Source organism: Myotis daubentonii, chromosome 13 (genome assembly GCF_963259705.1).
Source record: "Myotis daubentonii chromosome 13, mMyoDau2.1, whole genome shotgun sequence".
In the NCBI taxonomy this organism is placed as follows: domain Eukaryota; kingdom Metazoa; phylum Chordata; class Mammalia; order Chiroptera; family Vespertilionidae; genus Myotis; species Myotis daubentonii.
The window spans coordinates 23,946,518-23,966,200 of NC_081852.1; the positions used below are offsets into that span (position 1 = coordinate 23,946,518).

The 19,683-nt window shown below is 38.3% G+C and overlaps 1 protein-coding gene across 2 annotated transcripts in view; it reads right to left on the reverse strand.

The window, feature by feature from the left end:
• The window catches only part of MYPN (myopalladin), an 87,092-nt gene that overhangs the window by 37,557 nt on the left and 29,852 nt on the right, over nucleotides 1-19,683 (reverse strand). For both annotated transcript variants that reach the window (XM_059662559.1, XM_059662558.1), the window contains exons 4-9: nucleotides 16,616-16,667; nucleotides 13,023-13,137; nucleotides 11,911-11,982; nucleotides 5,395-5,536; nucleotides 3,388-3,411; nucleotides 467-583 (exon numbers count right to left, since the gene is read on the reverse strand). In XM_059662559.1, the coding sequence (XP_059518542.1) occupies nucleotides 467-583; nucleotides 3,388-3,411; nucleotides 5,395-5,536; nucleotides 11,911-11,982; nucleotides 13,023-13,137; nucleotides 16,616-16,667 (522 nt within the window). The remainder of the gene's footprint in view (nucleotides 1-466; nucleotides 584-3,387; nucleotides 3,412-5,394; nucleotides 5,537-11,910; nucleotides 11,983-13,022; nucleotides 13,138-16,615; nucleotides 16,668-19,683) is intronic.

Sequence of the window (19,683 nt, forward strand, 5' to 3'; positions counted from 1 at the left end):
TTCTTAGGAGTGTAATACATAACAGTAGGACAACTGGGGGTGGTAGTGCTGGTTATAAAATGCAATAAGAAATTGAAAATTGGATATTGTTCAAGAACACTTTCCTCAATAATTCAATTTTTTAAAAAATATATACTTTATTGATTTTAGAGAGGGAAGGAGAGGGGGAGAGAGAAACATCAATGATGAGAGAGAATCATTGATTGGCTGCCTCCTGCATGCCCCCCACTGGGGATTGAGCCTGCAACCCAGGCATGTGCCCTTGGCCGGAATCGAACCCGGGACCCCTCAGTCTGCAGGCCAATGCTCTATCCATTGAGCCAAACCAGATAGGGCAATAATTCAATTTTTAAGAGGAGAGCCAAGTTAGCTTTGTAAGAAAAGCAGTAAGAAGGATAATATAAACTCTCCATACTCATATTTCAAGTCATGGTCTAAATTGTTCTGACATGTAAAGAGCCCTTACCTCTTACATCCAGCTGTGCGATGCTTGACACTGTGCCGTATTTGTTGCTTGCAGTACATGTGAAGCACCCAGAGTCTTCTGCAAATACTTCAGCAATGACCAAAGTACAAATCTCCTCTAAATGCCAGCAAAACAGAACGGTTACTGACGTAATTATGAAAATGGAATTATGCAATTCACTATCAGATGGTTTTTCTATAAAAGTCAATGTAAGAAGTTGATTGCATTAGTTGTATGAAAATAATTAGTCCAAACAATTATTGGATTGAATGGACTGATTAGGAGGCTAAATAAATGGAAGCACATAGAACAAATAACTCCACGCAGACAGATTATTGGCAAGAGAATATTATGATAATATATTATATATTATGGATTCTCAAATTGTCTTCTATATTTATGTCACCAGTTCACATGACAAAAATAGAACTGAGAAACAATACACTTTAAAAACATCACAAAAACAACTTAGGAGTTAAGGCAAAAGGAGGTTTGTATGAAATAAAAGGATTAATAAAACATTTTTTAAACCCAGATTTCTCACTATTTATGTGGGGAACTTTTGCAGTTAGGTAATTTTAAAGGAAGGCCACAATTTAAAACTGGATAATAAATAATTTGCTTAGCTAAATATTTGAAATTCTGGGTGAAAAACAAGATAAGTACATTTTTTTCCTTTGTAATACTGTGGTAATCTGTTGGATTACTCCAACACACAGCATGAGCCCTCTTTTGAATAACTACAGAAGTGATTCCCAGGTAGAACCATATGCTTAAAGCCTAAAATTATTGTAGTTAGATATTACTTGACAGCTAATGAAGAGATAACTAAGACAGTAGCCTAAACCTCCAGTTATCACCCAGTAGACCTGACATTAAAAACAAAATTAATAAAGCATAGTTGCATTTGGAGACACTTGGCATCTCAGTGTTTCATGATAACTGAATTCAATTAGCTAGACGACCGCTAGGAAGGCTGGACAGGAAGCCAGGGCAGACAGTATTGAGCACCTGCTCAGTAACTACATTCTCTTCCCTCCTTATTAACTGAACCCTAACTGTTCGCCCTCCTTGGAGTGTTCATGTGCTTCAAGTTGGCCTTGCCCAGCCTCAGCTGGTGAATGGAGACTGGTCGTGCTAAGCCAATCCTGCTAACTCTATTCTTGATAAGTGATGCCATATGACACACAATTCTGGTCAATGACATATTAGGGAATTTCTGGGAGAGATTTTCTTGTTCTTTACACAGGACAAAAGAAAGTGTTATTCCATATTTTTGTCTATGAATATTGTCAGCTGCATATAATATCCATAACTATGGCAACTGTCTTGGGCAGTGATGGCGAACCTATGACACACGTGTCAGAGGTGACATGCGAACTCATTTTTTTGGTTGATTTTTCTTTGTTAAATGGCATTTAAATATATAAAATAAATATCAAAAATATAAGTCTTTGTTTTACTATGGTTGCAAATATCAAAAAATTTCTATATGTGACACAGCACCAGAGTTAAGTTAGGGTTTTTCAAAATGCTGACACGCCGAGCTCAAAAGGTTCGCCATCACTGGTCTTGGGTATATGAGTGGAACCAGCCTAAGAAGATACTCTGAAGATGGCAGAATGGAAAATGGAAAAAAAAAAAAAAAGGTTGGCCCCTGATGATCTCTGAGATGCTAAATCAACCAATCTCAAGACTGCTACTTCTTAGGGCATATTGCTATGTGAGAAAATACATTTTTTCTTATTGCTTAAGCCACTTTTAGTTAGGTCTTCTTTACTTGCTGCCCAAAGAATCCTAAATGATAGAGAGGCAAAGTTTGCTTTTGGTGCCTCTCTGTCCTTTTTCTGAGCCCTTGGCCTAAGCTTCCTTCTTTATGCTCCTCTTTCCAAACATTCGTGCTTCCCTTTTTCAGCAACCTGCTCTCAGAAAATGATCTGATAAATTCATTCACACTACACTATACCTACCTGATAAGATAAAGCATTCTGTCTCCAAATGGTACTTACATTATACAAGGTGGAAGGAATACCTCTGGCTGTGGGATTTTAGATCATGGAGCTGGGAAAGGCAGGATTTGTTTTGGGCAGGGACACCTTTTGAGAGATTCTGAAAGTGTTTTGTATATGAGACTGCCTCGTGAAAACGCCTGCTTTGGATGAATGTATTAAAAGCCTGAAATATTTTCAAGGGGAAAAAAAGACATTCTTCGACTAGAAGAATGTAAGAATAAGGACCCTCTGGTCTTTATTATGTATCCCCATAGTGAAGAGCTATGCAACAAGGATGTTCAACATCTACTTCTGGAATGCCTTCCCATTCAGTTTTCTGAAGAGAGTTATAAATTCCAAGCCATCATTCTTACCTGGGGGTAAAAAGACAATGGGATATTTCAGGGTGATCACAAGGAGGACATCCAGATGTTTATGCTTGGATTGTGAGTGACTTGTATTTTTTGGAGGTAAGAGCTTCACCTACTTGTCACTTTCATATCATCTTAGTATCCTTCCAATCAAACCTAATACCATCACAGACATTTTATTGATTCTTCAAATTTCAACATTTGATGCATAAGTTTTCAGAAATATAGGCTGTGAAATTAGACTTAGTCTAGCATTATAGAAATTGCTCTGCCCAGTTTTGAGAGGTCCTGAGGAGGGGCCAAGGGAAGAGGGAAGATCTTCCTAAGAAAAAATCCTCAATACCACGAACTAACTGCATTCCTATTAGGGATTGAGTACATATTCCAAATTTGCACATGCTCTCCCTTCTTTCATTCTTCTACAATAACAGCTAGAGTTGGTTTGGATCTAACTTTATTTTTCACTTTTTCTTGACCCCAGTGTAATTTCAATATGTATTGTAATATATATCAAACCACTGATCACACACTAATAAATTAAAGTTAGAATGTTCTTTACCTGGCTCTGCCATGGATCGAGGTTCTAGAAGAAAATAAATTAAAAGACACTTAGCATTTGTATCACTGAGAGGCTATATTTTCATCAGAAGCTTCCTATAGAATATCATAGTCACTTGCATACTCATGAGTGATTTTTTTAAGGTTAAGCTATAATGTTAAGTAAAAGGAGCTAAGCACCAATGACCTCCACAGGGACAAGATGGTTGTCACAGAGGGCAGCAAGAAAGCTGCTACCTAAATGATGCTGCTGTATCTTGAGACACGTCTGGGTTCTACGTAGGTGAGGAGGAAAAGTTGCTAGCTGGGATTCAGGAATCCTCTAAGGTTTCAAATATTAAGAGCTCAGGATGGGTGGCAGGTTCCTTGAGAGCTGGTCCTTAACCTTAAAATTCTTTATCATTCTTGAAAGTGCCTGCTGGGTACTGCATACAGGTGTTCAATTAGTGTTTATCAAATTGCAGGCACTCAGTGAGTAGCTGTTGACCTTAGTTACAATCTTCTACACTGATAGAATATTGAACTATTTTTCTCGGTTTCAATGGTATTTCACATATATTACTGTTGCTGCTACTGCTGTTAAACTTGATAGTACTTTATTCATATATCATACTGATCCAAGTACTACTATTTTGTGATCGACAGAAGCAAATTAACAAAAAAGCAAATAAATTTCAATATATTTAATGCTGAAATGGGTCAAGGTGAAAGCACTTATGTGACAAGAAAAGAATAATTAACCACTTGAATATATAAATAACTCTTACAATAAAAACTAAAAACTTAATATAAAAAATGAGCAAAGGACATGAACAGGTAATTTAAAAACAATGAAATACAAAGACCAAATAAATATGAAAAATAGTTCCACCTCACATCTAATTAGTGAAGTGAGGATCAAAAGAAGTGTTTCACTATAAAATCAGTGAAGATAAAAAATTACTTAATCCTCATTGTTCATGAAAGTTGTAGTAAACTATAGGAGCACATGTGTCTCAATTTAGCTGGGACAAACCTGGTTTATTCCTGGGATCTCTGTGTAATTATTAATAGTACTCTCTTTCACACCCCAAAGTGTCCCAGGTTGAATGGTAAATTATGTGATCATCCTTAGTTTCAACCTTTGGGGATAACATTTTGGCAATATACAGGGGTAGGCAAAAGTAGGTTTACAGTTGTTCATATGGAAAAAGACATGCAGGTTATGATTATTACAATAGCTTTATTAACTCTGTGTTGCATGCACTCACAACTGTTAAGCTACTTTGCCCACCCCTAGATATTAAAAGTCTAAGAAAATGTGAATTTACAGTAGTAATTCTAGTACTTTAATTTATTTTATATTCACAAAGATTTTCCTGTTAACATGCATTGGAGCATAGTTTATAATAGTAAAAATTTGTGAAGAACCTAAATGTTCAACAATAGAAAATTAAATAAATATGAAATTGATGGTATTGATCTATATTTTTAAAGTAAGAAAGGCCTATATTTATTAACATGGAAAGATGTTCCTGAAATGTTGAGTGAAAAATATTAATTTACAAAAAAGAGTATGCTTACATTAGCTTCAGAACAACCCAGTGATTAGACATTTATATAACTACGAAGTACTCACCCCAATAAGTCTAGTACCTGTCTGACACCATAAAAAAAGAATATGATTTAGTTTTATTAAAAAATATTCATGGGTAGACACAGACAACAGGGTGGTGAAGGCTTGGGGCAGAGGGGGGTTGGAGAGGGCAATGGGGGGGGCGGGGAGAAGGGACATATGTAATACTTTCAACCATGAAGATTTATAAAAAATATATTCGTGGGAAAAATGTTGGAGACTATACACCAAAATACTAATACTTGGATTTAGATTGAGGGATTATGATTACAAGTGATTTTTAGAATATTTTTATTATATTTAAATTAGTTGTGAAAAATTATAAAAATAAATGCCTACAATATATTTACAAAAATTAATTATCAGAAAAATAATTTTGAAGCAACAACTTACTTTTCTGTAAGATTCTAAAATCTGGGGAATCTTCTATCAAGGTCCCTTCTCTGTACCACTCAACTTTGGGAGATGGAGCTCCTTTCACTCTGCATTCAAAGACGACCAGCTGACCCTCTGAGGCTGATAAATTTTGTAACATCTATAATGAGAAGAACATTATTAGAACCAAAAAGTGTACATTTTTTGAAATCTAGTTCCAGTGCTGAATTTTTAGAAAAGATGCTATATTTGGATTTTTCTCCAAATCTTCTACATCTCCAGCAGCTCCAATTTAGTTTATTTTTGAATAAAGGTTTAGTTTATTTTTGAATAAAGGTGCACTCTCTTCTTTCTTTTCCTCTCTGTTGCAAGGCCAGACAAGTTTATTAAATATTAGACAAAACATTTTGAAGGGTTCCAAAAATACTAATTTTTTGGTAAAGTACTTCTGTTCTTAAATACCCAAGTGGAGTTTAGTTTTCAGAAATAATAACAATTTAAACAATCTGCAGTGAGTATTTACTAGGTGTACTCGGCATAAGAGTAATGTATTTTTTCCACAGAAGAATATCACTGTCCACAAGGTGTAACATCGCTGTGGTCCAGTCAAATTAACTAACTGTTTTTCTGGCTTTGCTTTATTTACATTCTGTTGTCCTGGAAATTGACTTTTGTTTTGCTATTTTCTTTTCTTTATGTGTTCTTTACAGTCTAGCTTCAGTATCTATGCAGGGATATAAACTCTGGCAATCTCTATGAAATAATAGTCATATGTGTAGTCTTAGGTCATGGTAAATATCTTGTAATTTTGTGAAGGTGTCATTAGATGTTTTTCCACTCTTCCATAAAAAAGGTTTATAAAAACCACTTTGAACTGTAAAATATCAGTATATTCCATAATAGACTCTATGGGAGAATGGAACTCACATTTTCCTTTCACATCTAGTCTTCCACTCATCAAGATTTGTGAATTTAAAGTCACACATTCACTCGTGTAGTAGGTGTTTCATTTAATTATGAAATGTTTCTTTGGCATGTGTGTGAGCATATTTTTCTTTTTAATTTTGGCCCGAGGATTATAAACATAGAAAGGTTATGATTAACTTCCTCCACAAGCTCTTTTTAGTAACAAATGCTGCAAGCCTTTCTATTATTACAATTTTTGCATCTGCAACTAGGAAATATTGGCTCTTGCTTCAGAGAAGGGGATAGCTATATTTTTATTGATTTCAGAGAGGAAGGGAGAGGAAGAGAGAGATAGAAATATCAATGATGAGAGAGAATCATTGATCGGCTGCCTCCTGCATGCCTCCTACTGGGATTGACCCCTCAACCTGGGCATGTGCCCTTGACCCGAATCAAACCCGGGACCCTTCAGTCGTCAGGCCGGCCAACATTCTATCCACTGAGCCAAACCAGCTAGAGCAGGATGGCTAGTCTTTGTTTGTTTATTTCTTTTTTGCTTTTGTCATTCACTCTTATAAATATTTTGTGATTGTTTACAGCTCTTGTCTGAATAATTTAGGATATGTTGTGCATGGCCATATCATATTTATGGCATTTGTTTAAGGAATACAGGGGTGAGAATAACCACCTGGCTTCAGCTGCAGTAGGAAACTTTTCTCTCATAGGGGTGTGTAAGTTAATATTGGGACAGCCAGGGGGCGATGTAGTTCAAAGTTAGTGCTTTGTTCTTTGCGTTTCCAAATTTGTTCGCTAAAATAATTCAGGATGGGATTTGCGTAGAGTGGTTTCTGAATTAATAAAAAACTATTTGATTAAAAATCTTGTTATTCCTTGTCTACCCTAAACAACATCCTCTGGTGACAAGAATGGAATGCTCTAAGCAAGCAGGGAACATCAACGATTCTTGAGTGCTCCTGGCAAGCTGGTGAATGTGCCCTCCACCCTGACATTTGAGCAAATTTTGTATTTAAACAGAAGCTTTGGGGCCTATTGAATACTTTAATGGCAGTCAGACATCTCCCTGGGATTCATATATAATGGAGTTTCATTCCTTCTTGAGGCAAACAAATTAGAAAAACAAACAACAACAAAAAAGGTGGTGGTGGCAGAAGAGATTGAATAAATAAAATATGGCACATTTAAAAAATAGATATAAGCAGAACGAGGTCAATCTACATGTTTTGACAGAGCTTGCAGTTCAGTTCAGATATATAAGCCACTTCTCAATCTGCAGAGGTTACACCAAAGCCCTGTTTGCAAAAGGACCTCCTTGAGAGAATATGTTGTTTACAACTGAGACCAACATTATTGTTATTATTCACTAGACATTGACAGCCAAGACCTGTGTTCTATATCAGAGTCCAGCCAAGATACCTGAGATACTACAGTGTACGGAACATGCCCACTAAATGTCTGTGATATAAGATGGAAGCTCATTCCAGTGTGGCATGTCATCAATACACAGTAAAGGAAGTGCCAAGGGTCATCTTACAAACCACTTAGAAAAAATGACTGGAAGTCATAGTCTGAAGGACAATGATAGCTGTTACTGCTGAAAACTGGTTTTCTACAAAAGCCTCATGGGAAGGTACTGGCACACATCACTGCACGTCAGGGTCCGGAACAGTTGCACCATTTGAACATAGTGCAGATGGCGCCACGTTCAACACAGTAAGTAGTAGGCCTTGGGCTGTTACTAACGGCACAGCGTGTTCACTGTGTACAGACATGACCATAATCATCTAGATTTCACTGATGACGAATAAGGCGAATGAAACACTCCCCACCTAGCAAAGGTTAAGTTAGTCTTAACTAGGAATTATGGATTGGACTAAAGTCCCTATAACCAATGTCTTTAACTTCTTGAGGTGAACGGTATCCAAAGTGCAAGTCTGTCTTGTGTGTCATCACCATACTGATCATCCGGGAAGACATTCTTTTCAGGGTAACTTGACTACACCCGGAGACTTGAGAAGCATGTCTTCCATGGCCATTTGATATTGGATTTTTTTTTCTTTATTCCCCTTAAAGACACTCAGATGCCACAAAGCGATGAAAGCAATGGTTCCTTCTTAGCTGAAATGGAAGTTATTCGCCACAGAAGAAACATTACCATGTGCCTGCTTTGTGCCGAGCACTGTGCCATGTGCTGTAAACGTGAGTTGAAGGGACACCGTCCTATAAATACAATGCAGGGACATCGTGAGAAAGGGTGTCTTCCTTATGGGTTACACGATGTCAGCTACAAGGGTCGCATTGTCACTTTCTTCCCTTTTTAATCCAGCTGGTATTTTGCCCCTTGGAAGATGGTGCAAATGAATGTTTTCATTGCTTTAGGCTGGAATTGGATCGGAGCGGTTTTGACTGATAAAGAACTGTTTGACTGAAGACTCTTTTGCCTCTTGCTTGTCAGAGGTGCCTTGTAACAGCTGAGTCAGAAAAGCCTCTGGAATGTCAGGTTGTGGAGAGGGGCCCGTGTAATCTTCAGAAATCTGGATCCTGTCACCAGTCCAGTTATTTCAGGGTTTCCTGCCTCTGACATTATATAATGAAGCACTCTTCTTCAAATTCCCACTTCCCCTGCCCCCTTCACTTTTCAAATGACTGCTGAAGCAGCTGGAGCCAGGGCTGCTGCAGCCTTGAAAGTCCGCCAAGCAGCTGCTGTTGGAGAGGGAGCAGCGACAGGAGTAAGATTCTAATCTGATCGTCTACCTCCCTTCACACTCAAGAAGTGTGAGCATGGTTTCTCCCCATAAATAGAGTGGACGTGTTTTTTGTTACTGCAGAGAGAATGAAGGATAGTCTGTCGCCATAAAATATTTCAAAACATAGGTAGGTATCACCTATCATCAGAGCAATGAACTAACACAGAGAACCCCTGTCTTCTCTCAAACTCTGCCACTGTTTTGTTGGGCAACCCTCCTTTTCATTTTAACCTTCTTTAAAAAGAAGATAAAACCAGTAATTCCCTATCACCAAAGAAGGCACAAGGAGTAAAATGAAACTCTGCTCTCTGGTGCTTTTTAAAAAGTTGGCTTCTTGCCATTACTGTATTGGCAAGGAAATGCTTTGTTGGGCAGTATAGAAAGTGAGTCATGGGGGTTGAAATGCCAGAAGTTCCTAATGAAGTGCATAGAGCAGGAATAACCCAAATAAACACATGCAAAATGATCAGTTATCAGGGCTCATGCCACGTGATTACCATCGCCAGTGGCTCTGACTCAGACATTTTCTAATGACACTGGCAGTGACTATGACCTCAATCCTGCCTGTACTGATGGAAACTAACGTAAGCACGCTGCCGCTGATAAGTCCCTCTGGAATCTGAGTCACAGCCTATCCCTGTGCCCTACGTCTGAACAATCCTGGTCCATTTATGGAGGCAAAAGCATACATCTGAGGGCTGAGAAAGCCTCATCAGAGTTTGGGTCTTTGTATTAAGGGCTGTTTTCCCACTGTGGATCTAATGTTTTTGGAGATTTATCTAACAAACAACATATAGTAATGATTACTCATTTTCCCATTTTAATTTATCAAAGGCATATATGTATCAGCCAAACAGAGCATCTAATTAGAAGTTCGTCAGAGTCACCACACAAAGGCAGCTAAACCTGTTACTCTAACCGGTCCATGAAAATGAAACGTAAAGAATAAGTGTTGAAGTCCTACTGTACTTTTTGGAATAATAAAAATGACTTTGGACCTATTATTACCTTTATGGACTCCTATGTAGGTATTAGAGATAGGCTTCAAAGTGCTTGGGAGGGACAGAAAAGTAAATAGTTTTCTTATTGTGCTGAATGTTGTACCAGGGGTCTGCACCAGATGACAGATGCAGGGAAGACAGAGCACCTAGGAAGATTTAAAAGGAGATAAGGACACCTCTCTGTTCTCTGGCTGGGCACTTGGTAGTAAGGAAAAGAGAAGGAGATTTCAGTTGGGACCAGGTACATATTATTCTGTGACTTAGTTGCTTTTGAAGAGTCAGCACTGTCTCTAGGGTGTAACAACGTGTCCTGATTTCTGGGGCACTTAAGCTAGGTTTTAAGGCTAAGTGACTTAGCCGTGAAATAAGAGACGATTACAGATAGCTCTATTAGCTATATATCACACACACACACAGGTCCATTTATAACTCGTCATCAAAGTCTCGTATTTGCCAAGTCATAGCATGTTGCTTTCCTACGTCACGTCTTTGAAAATAGCAATGCTGAAACATCAAAAGCAGGTTACAAGAAGTGAATCTGAAAAATCAAGAGGCATCTTGTTTCCCATATGAATGTTGACTCAACTGATATGGATGTGGATAAGCATGTCTCAGTCTAGACTTCGGTTGATTTTGGAAAGCCACCTTGGATGAGCTGATATGGTGGCATCTCCCTAAAAGTGATGTCTGTGGAAGTTGTGGCTTTAGCTCTTTCTTTAAGGTCAGTACTCATTGGAAAAGACACAGTTTTTGCCATTTTGCTCTAAATCATGATGTCTCAGTCCCAGGACTACTGGCAGTTTGGTCTGGGTAAGTCTTTGTTGTGGGAGGCTGTCTTTCTATCCACTGCAGGATGCTCAGCAGCATCTCTGGATGCCAGCAACACAATGTCCCAGATGCAACAACTAAAAATGTCTCCAGACATTGCCAAATGTCCACTGGGGCGGGGGCGGGGGGGGGGGGGCGGGGGGCGTGAAATTAACCCTGACTGAGAACCATTTCTCCAAACTAAAGCATACTTCTGAGAGGACAAAATCTCTTTGGGCCTAAGTTAGCATTGGTAAAAACAATAAATTATAAATCCAGGCATAGATTCCATCCATGTAGTCTTCATAATACCAAATAAAAATCCTATGTCACTCAATTTTTTACCTTTGAACTTATTGCCTTATAAAACATATAAACAAAGTCAATGCTATCTAAGGGAAAAAACAATTGAGTGAGAATTGGAAGAACATGTTTCTAGTCCTAAATCTGACACTAACTAATTCTGTGACTTTGGCTAAATTGCTTAATCTCTCTGGCCCTCCCTTATTTTTTTTTTCATTTGTAAATGAAAGTGCTTAAGTAAAATTTCCAGTTCTAATACAAGACTATGAGACTCAGAATTAATGCCACCACAATAGTTGATACCAGGCAATAGAAAAATAGGACTCTTTATCTTAGAGTGAGGTTTTATATTGAATCTCCTAAGAACATCTACTCCATCTCTTGAGTGCCAACGACACTCTTTTGGTGCAATTCAATTCTTTTGAAAGCCCTTCCAAGGAAACCTTTGGCATATAAGTGGCTAGAAACTTATCCCCTGACCCCTAGGTGTGGCTATTGTGTTTAACAGCAATAGGATGCCACAGAGATCAATGTGGTGAGTGGAGAAGACATATATTTCATTACACAAACTGTTCTTAGAAATCTGAGACTTGAATGCCATGGTAACAAATACTAAAAATCCCAAATCCTATACTCTACTTATAACAGACCAAAGTCCTGAGATAAAATCAGTAAATATTGGATTCTACAACTTTGTTTGGGTATTATAGTATATTTAAAGTCATGACAGAAAGAAATAATATTTTGATTACCTTTGTAAACACCGGAGCTGCAATGATAGGTTTTCCATCCAATCCTTGCAAATAGTTAGTAGGGCTCTGACACTGTTAGAAGGGAATGAACAATAGATTTATTGTCACTAGCATTATCAGATAGATAGATCGATGATAGATAGATAGATAGATAGACAGATAGATATAACACATTTACAGAATTTAGTGTGTGAAATTCATCTAAAACCAAAAGACTGACATTTTCTAAATCTATGAATTACAGACTTCAAATTTTATACTGAACTGATTGTTTTTCTTTCTAGATCATGGTGACTGCCTCCCATGTGTAATTAACCCTGAGTCCCTAAAGAGCTTCCATAGAATTTCTGAGCCTTCACAGATCATAATTTGAAAAACTACTGGATTAGAACTAAAATGTGACCCCTGTGCATTACTCACTGGCTTAGATAAGCAACTGTTTAAATTTTTAAATGGTTTTAAGTCAATAAATATATCAATAATATGATACAAATCATACTATTTAGAATAGTATGATTTTATATTTTAGAAGTATATGCATACATATATTTTCATATATATGCTTAGAAAATGTATGAAACTATCTGCTAGAAACTATTAAAGGAAGGTACCTCTGAGGAGTGGGGGCAGGGGAGTAGAACCTTAACTAAAGCTTTTACTTAGTATACTTCTCTATTTTTCCAATGTTTTCACACTAAGCATGTATAAGTATCATCATTATCATCATCATCACCATCATCTTGAAGGATGAGAGTCTTTAATGTATTAAAAAAATACATTTCATGGTTACTCCCATAGAAAGTAGAATTCTGAATGTCCTGGGTCATTGTGTGTAATCAATACTCTAATGCCAATAAAGCTGGAATATTAGGGACTAATTTATAAAGGGTTTCTATGAAATTGCCCATGAGCTAGAGAGTATGTTTCCAAAGCAATAGGAACCACTGATATCCTACATTAAAAGTACAGATTATCATGATCATGGAAATGAATTGCCCAAGGTCATTATGAAGGTGCAACAGAGAACATGATCATGCCATACAAGATGGTCATGGTCACAGTGCCTGCCTGTCACAGACTATGGCACTTGTGTTTCCCTTAGACTTTTGTACCTGTTGGATGGTTGATACACTCGGCCGGGCCACCACATGCTGGGCTTGGGGTACTGCTGAAGGAATGGCTGCAGAAGTAGTGGGAGGGGGTGACACCTCTTTTGGCTTCTGGATTCTGAGAAATGATTAAAACTTTTATAAAAACAGACTTATCATTGCTTGTGAAAATTATTTCAGCAAAGTTAGTAACTTATCCCTGCTTATAGTTAGACATAATACAAGTCTTTGGTCAACAATATTCCACAAGCCATGACTGAGGGCTTCTTTGCTACACACTTTATTACATGTAAACAGGAAGATGACAAGATATCATTCCTGTCCTTGTGTTAGCTGCTCCCAGTCAAGCTGGGGACTTGTACATATTCACAACTGAGGATCCAGACGAGTGCTATGATGGAGCATGTGCAGAAGATAATTTTTTGAGATTTGTTTTGCCCTCTGTATTTTCCCTCCCCCATCCATTTCAAGTAAAAGGCCAGGCTTTGTAAATCTTTGCTTCTGGGATTTGGGCATGGCAGAAAGCAGAAACAACTGGAGTCAATGAGCTCTTCAAGTTATACAAATTAAAGGGATTATTTGAAGGGCAACAGAGCCAAGAAATATTCCCGAAGAGGCTACAGAGGGGAGATTATTTTAGTTTTGTGGGCCTTGCCAGAGAACCTGATAAGAGGGAGAACCAGAGTCCAGAGGGGATGTAACCCTTATGATTAAAGAGTCCCACTCTTGCTAAAGATATCAGCACCCAAGCCTATCAGAAAGCAACAAAGGACTGGACTTGAAGGGGCTTTGGGGTCTGGGACATGGACCTCTCCCTAATAACCTGGGGGCGGGGGAGGGGGGAGATGACCGATGACAGAATGGGCTTCCCTTTTGTTTAGATGTTACCTCTGTCTGCCTCTGCTTGCTCATCTCTAAAATGGGGAAATAATGATTTTTACCTCATAGAGTTTTTGTGAGGGTTATCAATAAGATAATTCATGTAAGATGTATAGAGCAGTGTTTAACATCAAATATTAAATACATATATATCCCAAGGAGCTTTCCACGGTCATGGAGGAGGAGGGGGACATCCAATAATAGGTGATTAAATATTTTCCTAACCAGGCAAGTTGGGGTCTCAGAAGCAGAATTATGTGGTCATACAGAGGCTATCAGTGTCCCTGAAGCATCCATCTTTTTCTTCTATAGTAATAGAACCCCTGATTTCTTTAGATGGCTACTCCAGATAAACACTGTATTTCCCAAACTTCATTGAAGGTAGGCATGGCCACATGACTACTTTCTGGTCATGGGATAGGAGGGACAGTGATGTCTGTGATTTAAGAGAAATGACCTTAAAAAGGGGACAGAACATGCCCTTATTTCTTCCAATTTTAGACTAAGAAGTTGAGGCTACACCATGGAATGAGATGAAGCAGAAAGCTGGAAGGAGATTGGAACGCAGGGGAAGGTGGAGCTGTTTTACTAGCTAAATCCATATTTTTATATAAATGAGAAATAAACGTCTTATTTCAGTTATTATTTTGAGTCTTTATTACACATAACTGAAGCCAAACCCTAACTATTACAAGTAGATGGAAAGAATAAACAAATGAGTTATTTCTTACTTATTAAGTATGTATATCAAAATTCACACTCATTAGGCTTGTAACCGCGTCATGAAAGCCCTGAGGAGGGAGTGATAAATGTGCGATAGAGGAGAAGTTTATTATAGAACTTGACGAGGTTTTGAAGGCCAGGCAGAGGAGATAGGGCATTCCTAACAAAGTGAACAGCTTGAAGAAAGAGGTGAAATGAAACATACATTGTTTGAGTGAGATGGCAACAGTCTAGAGAGCTTGAGGTGGGGGAGTGGAGGAGGAGCGGGTAGGAAAGGCTGGTTGATACTCTACTGAATAAGGCTTTGTATGCCATGCTAAGATTTTTAAAAAATGTTATTGTTTGTTTTGTGTTTTATTTTCCCATAGATAATTTTTTAAGTCAGAAAAGTAACAGGATCAGAATGATCTTTTAGAGAGTAACTGGTGGTATTTGGAAACTATAAAAGAGAAAAAGGTTGAAACATCTATAAGGCAGTGACTGGCATAAAGAGGCATTGAACTGAAGCCATGAGAATAAGGAAGAGAGTTAAAGGGAGAAATCATTTACTCTGGCTATGAATTTTCATATCTGCACAAAAGCCAAAGGCAAGTTATCATTTCAAGGTAGGCACACAAAGGATTTTGAAGAATAAGACATGATCTCTGCCCTTAAGGAAAAATTACCGCCTGTAAGGAAGGGAGGGGCGGGGACAGAATGTGTAAACACAGTTAACAGCTCTTTAAGCAGTCTTCCAAATACTGCCACTTGTTTCAGATAGTCTCAAGGAATGGCTCTCTGTCTGTTGCCAGTTCCTAGGGCTTCTCTCCACAGCCTCCTCCGCCTGAAACGCCCTTTCCTTTCTTATTTGGGGGTGTCTACCTACTGTTCTTTTAGGCCTGAGCTGAAGGTCACCAATTTTGTGTCTCGCTTCCTGATCTCTCTTTCCCTCCACAACCAATAGAGCCCTTTGTGCCAAGTCTTTTACACCTTGTACATAATTATGTCACCGTTTATTACACTTTATTACTCTTACTGTCTATATGCTTGCTATTATACCTTTTGCTCTATATGCTATATATTTTATTGCTATATATTACATTCCTACTAGACTATAAGCAGGAAGTATCTGATTTTTCTTAGTACCCATTGCATCTAATGAAGGGGCTGGTGTAGAGTAGGTGCTTAGTCAATGGTTGTGGAAAGTAATGAATAGATAGATGTAACTTTGTTCAGTACTCATAACAATTGTTCAGCAAAAAAGTCACTTGCCCAGATCATTTGCATAAATAATTTAGGATCACCAGGTTTTGTGTTCTTGTAAGTATTGTTATTTAGTCAGAAAACATAAAGTTTTTTGAATAACTGGATGTGTTTTTCACTCTTTATATATAGGTATGATGATACTTCATTGGTGATATCTCATTTTTAAAATAGTGGGAAGCTTGCCTGGCCAGTGTGGGTCAGTGGTTGAGTACTGACCTATGAACCAGAAGGTCACAGTTCAATTTCTGGTCAGGGCATATGCCCAGGTTGTGGGCTCCATCCCCAGTAGGGGGTGTGCAAGAGGCAGCCAATCAGTGATTCTCATCGTTGATATTTCTATCTCTCCCTCTCCCTTTCTCTCTGAAATCAATAAAAATATATTTTAAAAAAGATTGGGAAGCTTGAATTCACAATTACTTTTCACTAATGTGCTGGAAATGGCCTTTTTATTTTGCACAAATAATTGCACATTTACTGAGAAAATTTAGGAGAGCCCATTTTTAACTCTAAAGGGAACTTTTAAAAAACCCACTAGCAAAGTTACTGATGCAGATGGGTTGCATGGTTATTGGAAAACCTCCTATGTGGAAAGAGTATGTTTATTCCTCCTGTATATTTCCCTCTTTTAACTGCTTTAAACAAGAAAGCCTATATTTAAATAACTTAATTAAAAGCAATAATTAAATAACAGTAAAATACTGGGAATATTAAAATTAATCTGGGCAAGACTTAAGCAAAATTAGAATTACCGATTCATCTCTTCCTTGTTAGGGTCCCCTTCTGAGTCAGAAGAAGAAGCCCCTGAAAAAATAAAATCAACACATGAAACTTTTAAGATGATAATTTCTTAAACTGGTTTCTAGGCATTTGAAGACCTATAGAATTTCAGACATAGAAATGAACTCAGTGATCCCCTACACCAGTGGTCGGCAAACTCATTAGTCAACAGAGCCAAATATCAACAGTACAACGATTGAAATTTCTTTTGAGAGCCAAATTTTTTAAACTTAAACTATATAGGTCGGTACACTGTTATTAACTTAATTAGGGTACTCCTAAGGCTTAGGAAGAGCCACACTCAAGGGGCCAAAGAGCCGCATGTGGCTCGCGAGCCGCAGTTTGCCGACCACGGCACTAACACCCACTTTTACAGGTGAGGAAATAGATTCTAAGTAGTTGAAAGGCTTGCTCAAAGCCACATGGCTAATTAGTGATAGTGTTCAAATTAACTGGTCCAAATTCCAAGTGTTCTTTATATAAAACACCTGCTGATGTCTTTGGACTAAAAAAAGTCTTTGCAAACATTAATGTGGTGTCCATAAATCCTCTTACTGACCTACCCACACTAAATAAAAGAAGGGATTACAATGGATTCCAAACATTGTAGATGTAGGTGGATGCTCTTCCGTCTAGCCCTAATATTAACAAGTCACATTTCATCTCAGGAGGGGGGGTGCTTGAAGTTCTGTTGCCATAAAAATGAAAAAAGATCAGCGATCCAATCTCAGCACTGTTTCCAGAACTTTGATCCTGGATTTATTCTCAATACAGTAAATTCCAGGAAGATTTATCAGAGCTAAATCTGGAGGCATTTATTGTACTCCAAAATTTTGAGACTGAAAACATACAACACACTTCTATTCATGCATTATTCACTATTATCATCATTTTTCACAATCTATTCAATAAATGTTTATCAGATACCCACTATGAACTTGGCACTATATTGGAGATATAGAAGAATGAGGCAGTACCTTACAATCTAGTTCATAAATGGGCATTTAAATCATAATAATGCATTATTTAAGTGCTGAAACCAAGGCCTACATAAGGTATTATAGCTGATAAAAGTGTTAAAGAACGGTTCCCAGAAAAAAACAGGGGATGAGATAAATGGGAACAAAATGTTATAGATATGTAAGGAACATAAATTGATTTATTCTCTAAAATTAGTCATATAAATTTTGTGCTGATGTAATTGCCTTTCTAAGGTTCCCAAATGGTCTCCTATCATTTACCCTTGAATCCCTGCAGTATATTCTCACCCAGGAACCAGAGTGACCTTGTTAAAAGCTAAGTCAGATTAAGTCACATCTCTGCTAAGGGTACTCCATAGCTTCTCATCTCCCTCAGAGTAAAAGTCAAAGTCCTTGCAAATGACCTATATAATGTGTTCACCTGCCTCCTCCCATCTTGAGCCCATCTTGAACTTTTGACCTACCTGATCCTTTTTTTCTTGTTTACCTCACCCTGGCCACATTGCTCGTCTCTTTGTAGTAAGACAGGCACACTGCCACTTCCGGGCCAGTGTACTGTGGATTACTGTGCCCAGAGTTCTTTTCTCTTGAATATCCTTGTGGCTCACTCTTTCACTTCCTCTAGGTCTTCACTTATATGTCACCTAGTTAGTGAGGTCTTCCTTGATCACCCTATCTAGAATTGCAGCTTACACACAACACACACACACACACACACACACACACACACACACACTCATACTTCCTATCCCCAATTATATATACTGTGAGATAACAGAAAATATATATATATAGGTCACTACCCCTGGTTCCTGGCACAGAGCCCCTAAAACTCTTATAATTTCCTAAGTAATGAGCACTTTGGAGTATCTCTGTTTTTTGCCTTTGACTCCATTCCTGACACAGGGCTCCTAAAACTCCTATAAATTCCTAAGTGATAAGAGCACTAAATGGGTCTTTTGTTCTAATGAGATAACTGGGTTGGCTCCTCTCTGGTTCTTGGATGGGGGCCGGTCACCAGAAAGACTAAGCCCTGATTAGAAGTTTGGAATTTTCAGCCCCACCCCCCACAACCCAGAAGGTGAAGAGGGGCAAAAAATGCCTGCCCGAGGAAGCCTCCTTAGACATTGTAGGTATAGGTGGATGGGGTTTGGAACGCTCATAGGCTGGCGAACATATTCACATCAGGAGGGTGGCACACCCCAACTCCACTGGGACAGGGCTCCTCAGCTCAAGACCCTCTCAGACCTCACTCTCTTTATCTTTCCGTCTAGTTGTTCATCTGTATTTTTTATCATATTGTTTAATAAACTGCTTATCAAAAATAAATGTTTTCCTGCCCTGGCTGGTTTGGCTCAATGGATAGAGCGTCAGCCTGCGGACTGAGGGGTCTCAGGTTCGATTCCAGTCAAGGGCACATGCCTGGGTTGTAGGCTTGATCCCCAGTGGGGGGCATGCAGGAGGCAGCCAATCAATGATTCTCTCTCGTCATTGATGTTTCCATCTCTCTCCCTCTTCCATCCTCTCTAAAATCAATAAAAATATATTTAAAAATAAATAAATAAATGTTTTCCTGAGTTTTGTGACACACTAGCAAATTAATTGAACCTGAGTTGGGGGTTATGGGAACCTCTGATTTGTAGCCAAGCCAGACAGAAATGGTGGGTAACCTGGGGACCTACTACTTGTGATTGGCACTTGAAGTGAAGTGGGAGCAATCTTATAGAACTGAGCCCTTAACGTATTGGATCTAACACTATCTCCAGGTAGTTGGTAAAAGAGTTGAGTTGAATTGTAGGATATTCAACTGGTGTCATGGAGAATTGCTTGTTGATGTGGGAAGCTTCCTACCCCCAACACACACACACACACCTCTCATATATTTTATTTGTTGTTGTTTTTTTTATCTCATATACTTTATGTCTCTCCATTACAATGTAAATTCCACCTTTCCACGAACCTAGGAATTTTTGTCTATTTGGTTCACTGCTGTTATCCCCACTGCCTAGGTGGGTGTGTGGTAGAATAGGCCCTCAATAAATATTTATTTATTATAACTA